At 41.3% G+C, this 6695-nt stretch overlaps 1 protein-coding gene across 1 annotated transcript in view; it reads left to right on the top strand.

The window, feature by feature from the left end:
- Window positions 1–429: 429 nt before the first annotated feature.
- kiaa1549la (KIAA1549-like a) overlaps window positions 430–6695 on the top strand; it is a gene marked incomplete at its 5' end in the record, with an annotated part of 80177 nt that continues 73911 nt past the window's right edge. The window contains 3 exon segments of the mRNA XM_014012168.1: window positions 430–1035; window positions 4218–5018; window positions 6139–6254. Coding sequence (XP_013867622.1) covers window positions 430–1035; window positions 4218–5018; window positions 6139–6254 — 1523 coding nt within the window.

Below are 6695 nucleotides of genomic sequence, written 5' to 3'. Positions count from 1 at the left end.
AGAGAGAGAGAGAGAGAGAGAGAGTTTCTGGTGACATTTGGGGGCAATTTTAAGACAAAAATCCTACCTTTGGGAACAACTGGTGCATTTGGGGACAAAAGTCGAGTCCCCATTTGTTTTAAAGGCCATTGGTGGGTTGGGGGTTGGGTTTAGGACCAAGGTGTGAATTGAGTTTAGGTTAATTTTAGGGTCAGGTAGGTACCTGTGAGGTTAGCCTTAGGGTTTGTGGTCAGGGTTGGGCTGTAGAAATGTAATGGAAGTCAATGGAACGTCCCCACTTAGATAGCTGTGCAAACTTGTGTGTGTGTGTTTGGGACACACGATGTTGTGGTCTGGCCCGTCAGACCGAAGAGTCAAACTGCCCACCATCTTTCTGCTGTCCTCAATCTCCAGTTAAACCTTGTTTCCGCTTTTCCTTTCCCTCCACAGCCGAGGGAGATCGTTACACATCAATGCAGCAGGCTGACTCACCTCCGGACCCAACAGTGCCCCCCGACTTCACTGCGCCTCCTGGAATCAGAGCCACAGCTCGGGTTAAAGACGAGGACGCCCCTGCTGTCGGTCCCAGACCTTGGCCCGAGGGTAAAGTGTTCGCCGAGGCGAGAGCATCCGTCTGGGCAGAGGCAGAAGCCGGGGCGGGTGGGAAAGTCTTCGCAGAGGCCGGGGTCATGACAGAAACCCGCGCTTGGGCCGAGTCTGTCGCCGCAGAGGTCGGGGTCCTGCCGAGCGTTCCCGAAGACCCGGCCCCCCTGCTGGGGCGGGAGGGAGAAGAGGAGGCCCTCTCGTCGGTTCTCACCGCGCTGGCGGAGACGGCGGAGCTGCCGGCGCCAACGGTTAGGAAACCTTTAGGGCTGCTGTCCAAAGCTGCTTGGACCAAAACCTCGTCTTCATCATCCAAGGCTGCATCCTCCTCCACAACAAAAGCATCCTCTGTGGCCTCCTCTTCCTCTTCCTCCTCGCCAACCAGTCAGGCGGCAGCAGCCAATGTATCTGTGGTTCTTGGAAACAATAACTCCTCCGACAACAACAGCTATGGTACGTAGCACTTCTTTATTCAGAAGCAAAAAGGATTTTTTTTGGCTATAAAATCAAACAAAAACAAACTAATCAGTAATTATCAGCTCTAATAATTCACAGATCTGCACGTCTTTGATATCAGACAGGTGGAAATGCTTGCTTCATTAAATCTATAATCTATTTATAAGAAGTTTGGAAAACTTTGATCATTAAATTATCACGTCTAAAAGACAAATATGCAAGAGGAAAAAAAAGTGCCAGAAACAGGTGGGTTTGTGAGCTTATTAGCACACATTATTCTCGGGAATAAATCGCACAACATTCAGTGCCAAAAAGAACTTTCATCAAAGCAAAACGTGGAGCAATAATTTATTTTGGCCTTCAAATGTTTTATTTAATTTAACCACCTTAATGGGATGTTATCAGAATAAATATTTTAGCTTGTTATATTGGGTAAAATCTGCACATTTAAAAAAGTAAAGTAGATTTTTGTAGTTAAAATGGTTTTATCTGACAGCAACATGGTCATAGACGTCATAAAACTAAAAGTTTAAAGCTTTTCTCTCAAAATTTGGTTGTTTTTGAATATGTGACATCACTGATTTGTTCCTGGTTTGGTAAAAAAAAAAACAAAAAAAAAAACGAAACAAGATTTAGGGAAGTGAGCCAAAGGAAATGGTTACCTTACACTAACTCATTTTTCCACTAAAACTGATATATCGATGCGTCTCACCGGGCTGTGAGTAGCTGGAGATACAAACGTACAAGAAAATATACAAATTTTACTTCTTATGAATGACAGCTTTGCACAAACCTCAGGCAAAATTTGGGTCAAAATTCAATGCAAGTTTAAATTCAAATCACCAAAAAATACATCTATTACAGATAGGGCAAGTGTACTTCAGTTTAGGTACTTGCCAATATTGAGTATTTACTGAGTTAGAACATAAATTTACACAATGAATTTAAAAACACTTTTTTATTTTAAAACAACTTCCTTATAGCCCCCCTCTGACTGGATCAAATTATATATACTGGGGGTGTGTATTGGCAAAACACGAGTCACGATATGATATATCGTGATATATTGTCATACTGTAAGCAAGGCGATATATTACCATTTTTGTTTCTGAAAGAATTTAATTGTAAAAAAAACTCAGCTTAAACTAACATTAAGGAGCGTTATACTCTCAGGCTCCTCAGGAGTGGAGGAGCTAAATCAAATGCTGGCTGCTGTTTTTGAGAATCGATACAGTATCGGGAAATGACATATCGTGATATTTCAATGTATCGATATATTATTAAACCCCTAAAAATATACAGCATGATATATACTGTTACAATATTTTTTTTATAATAGATTTTCTTTAAACTTGCATCTGTTTCTTAACTGGCAAACTTTTCTTTTGAAATGTAAACTGAATGAAATATCAGTATCGGGTATCGGGTATCGGGGCACTTTGTATGAGTACTTCTGAAAATGCTGATATTGGTGCTGATACACTGTTAATTATAAAAACTAAAATTTTGAACCCTCATTGCTTTCAAAAACAAAGTAAAAAAAGATAAAAATAAAATTTTAACCCCTTTAGTTTTTTTTCTGTAAACACATGGGCTGCATATGGGAGTTTTAAAAAACTCAATAGCAACTCACATTTTTTAATGTTTGGCCTTTTTTAGACTACCTAGTGTTTAATGAAATATTAAATTGAGACTTTAATAGTGTTCAGATTTTAGCAAACAGCTGCTTCTTAGACAAAGTCATAGAGGTCATGTTTTTAAACAGCACAGCCCAGATTTTCTCAAACCCAGAGAGTTTCTGCGTGAATTAATAATTACTTCAGGAGGTTTTATGACCCAGTTTTACTGATTTATACAACAAAACTGGTTGTAATTATTTATTTCATTGCTGTCGTCAAACTGTTTACAGCTCCATTATCGTCATGGCATCACAAACAACCATCATCTTCATAACCCCATCATCATCATCATCATCATCATTTTCTCATCATCTCTATCATTTTGCCATCGTCATCATCATCACCTCTGTTTTACCTCTTCATCCTCCATGCCTCCATCACCGCCTCATCTCTCAGTCTCATCATCAACAAGGTAACTTTAAAGAGAAATCCTCCTGCTGAGTGTTTTATATCTTTTCAAAAAGCTGATGTTTGAGTTCCTCGCCGATGCGCGGGGAGGATAAGATTAAACGCCGAGCTCAGTCTGAAGGGATTGATTGTCTCCTTTGTGCATTTCATTGCAGAAGGCAGGTGGATTAAACACACCTCTGATATTAAAAATCCTCTGGAGTCAAAACATTAAATTAAACTGCTGTTTTTTTTATTATCTTGTCTGCTTCCAGCTTTCTTCCTTGTTATTTTATGATGAAAGAAATTGACAACTGAGACTCTGCAGGTTTATTAATAATCTAACAACAGTTTGTTTTATTGACCTGACTGTGCGTTTTATTTAAAGGGATCCATGATTAGTTGTAACATTAGACTTTATTTGATGCACATTTATTTTAACTGTAAAATAAAGACTGTAAAAATACTGTAGGCTGTTTAGTTTTTATAATTTTTTAAAATATATTTTAACACGAACGGAGACATTTTATTTAAACGCAAAGCATTCTGGGTAAATGATGACGTGGATAGGTCCTCGGTGTGAGTGAGCTATATCCACCCTGAAGGTTAATCTTGGACAATATCTGATGATCAACTTTTAAATGAAACCAGAGAGCGTTGACAGAGAGGAGAAGGTAGAAATGACTCAGCCTGTAACTGAAAATATGGATGGAGGACAACAGAGCTGCTTCATGGAAGAAGAACCTCAGTTTAGCCTGTTAGCCTTTGCGCTAGCGCCGACACTATATTGCCTTATATGTATTAGCTCGGCGCTAGCGCAACAAGCTAACAAGCTAAACTGAGTAAACAGCATTTTTACAGTCTTTATTTTACAGTTAAAATATATGTTTATTAAATAAAGTTTAATCTTACAAATAATCATGGATCCCTTTAAAATTTCAGAGTTCAGTGTTTTAGCTGCAAGGAATCACCCGCTGCCAACACTGACATACTAAATGTTTTATTTTTTGCTGTTTAAGGAATAATAAATAAACTCAAATGTTTATTTATTTTTTTTTGTGGTTTAAGAAATACTAAATAAACTCAAATGTTTTATTTTCTGTCTGCTTGCAGAAGAATCGGTGAGTAGCCTCCCAGCCTGGGATCTGCCCACCGTACCTGAATCGCTGCTGTCCACGATGGGCGACCACGACTTCACGCTTCCCGCCAACATCACCAGCCCGTTCTCCACCCATCAGTGGAACACCACCGTGCCCGTCCGCCCCAGAAACGCCTCGCAGAGCACGACCACGGCGGCCCCGACTGCCGCTTCGACCGTGCCGTTCCCCACGGCTGCGGGGACGCGGACCCCGCCGGAGTCCACCGCGGCACCGCGGAATGCTAGCGAGGACGCCGTGACGAGCGACGGCCCGAAGCTGACAACCATAACCACCACCACGCCCTCCACGACCGGGTTTACCGTGGTGGAGACGCAGGCGTCAACCACGGGGGGTGCCGTTACCTCACCACCGAACGCAACGACCGCCGCTGCTGCGACCGCGCAGGAAGCAACAAGCCTCAACGCAACGACGGCTACACCTCCTACTACACCTCCTCCTACACCTCTTCCTACAACCATCGTCTATACAGATACGCTCACGCCCACTACCACCCCCACAACGACTCTTCCCCCAACCACCACCACTACCACTACTCCAGCTCCAACTACCACCACCACTGCCCCAACTACTACTACTACTGCTGCCACCACAACCACAACAACCACCACCACCACAGAAGCACCTGCCACCACCGTGTTCATCCCAATCCAAACCACACCTCCTCTGACGACCACCACACACACCCCCTCCACCACCAGCGCAGAGGTCGTTCACCTGCCCTGCAACGTGACCGAGAGGTTCTGGGTCAAAACGGGTACGAGCCTTTGATTTAACAAGATCAAAAAGCTTCTGAAAGTTCAGGATAAATTTGAAACTGTCACATAAAGGATAAAATGTTAGAGTGGCGTTGTCTTGAGTAGCTAAATGCATTTAGTATCTTACCTGCGTAAGATATCTTTCAAGTTAATCCCAAATTAGAAGATCAGAGAAAAAGTATCATAGGAAGGTGAAGCTAACATCTCAGAGTATGGCTCATTTAGAGCAGGGCTATTCAGCTAAACTGCTCCGGGGGCCACAGTTACTGCAGGCCAACAGCTGAGGGGCCGAACATCCAGCAATTAAAGTCATTCTGTAAATAACCCAAAGATCTGTTACGTTTGAAATAGTTTATTTTGCTTCATTTAATCATGAATAAAGCATACACCCTATGTAATAAAAGAAGTGATAACAAACAATGTCAAAAACAAAAATAACACATCATGCCTCCTGTTTAACACAAATATTATTTTGACATCTCTGGCTTGCCCAATTTTTTAAACCAATTTTATTTTCAACTGCTTGTAGTTTTAACTGTCTTGGATGTTTATAGAAATGGTTTTTAGCTTCTAGCTAAGATTGTGATGTTTCTGTAGATACCACATGTCTATGTTTAACTAAAAGGACTTATAGTAATTAAAGTGGAAAACTGGGGGTTTGGGTTTAAGAGATTAATGAACCAAATGGCGGGCCAAATTTTGGTCACTTGTGGGCCGGATGTGGCCTGCGAGCTTCTAGTTGAATAGCCCTGCTTTAGTGTTTCAGGTGACAATGTTTTTATTTTTTCATCTTACACCATCCTCCACGCTGTAACCATTAAAATGCCTAATAGGAATACAATCTGGGTTGTTTCTGAGGTAAGGTTGTGCTGCAAAATTTACAGTATTGGTCATATTTGTTTAGATTCACTATTTAATTCAACAAAACTCTTTTGAGAATCAGTTAGCTTCGATTCTCTGAGGATTTTTCTTTGATTTTTCAAAATGAAGTCACTCTGACTACTATCCACTGCAGGTAACATACTGACTGCACAAAACACCACGTTATAAAAACAGTTCCCACGTCTTTTAGCTTTGTCACTGTGCTCCTCTAAAAGATACTTTTTTTAACCTCCCCAGTTCTGTCTATTGAGCTGCGCAGAAACCGCCTGGACCTGATCCTGAAACAGAACCTTTCCAAAGGACTGAGCCATGCCCTGCAGAGAGCCCTGAATGACTCCAACGCCAACGCACAGGTCGGTGATTCTTCCTGCTTCAAATACAGTTTATATACAATATATCTGAAAAAATAAACATGTTTTAGTGACTTTTATCCAGTAATCATGGGACAGTGACCTGTGTTTAGGGAATAAAAAACATCAGGTCAAAGTTGAGTTAACCAACACCCTCAGATACAGAGTTTATGGTGTGTAAAATGTCTCTTCTCATCAAGATGTTAGTGGGTGTTAAATGTTTTCTGTGAACTGGAAAAATGCTGCAAGTCAGTACATTAAAGGCAGTGGGCAGAAAATTAACTCACTGGTTTAGAAACCCAGTAAACACAGGTCAAAGGTTAATAATCTCTGCAGGACCACAATACAATGACTGGTTAATCCAGATTAGTTTTGTAAAATACAGATCTCTCTCTCTCTCTCTCTCTCTCTCTCTCTCTCTCTCTCTCTCTCTCTCTCTCTCTC

The sequence above is a fragment of the Austrofundulus limnaeus genome, unplaced genomic scaffold (genome assembly GCF_001266775.1).
Source record: "Austrofundulus limnaeus strain Quisiro unplaced genomic scaffold, Austrofundulus_limnaeus-1.0 Scaffold89, whole genome shotgun sequence".
Classification (NCBI taxonomy): domain Eukaryota; kingdom Metazoa; phylum Chordata; class Actinopteri; order Cyprinodontiformes; family Rivulidae; genus Austrofundulus; species Austrofundulus limnaeus.
This window is presented reverse-complemented; position numbering and strand designations above follow the sequence as displayed.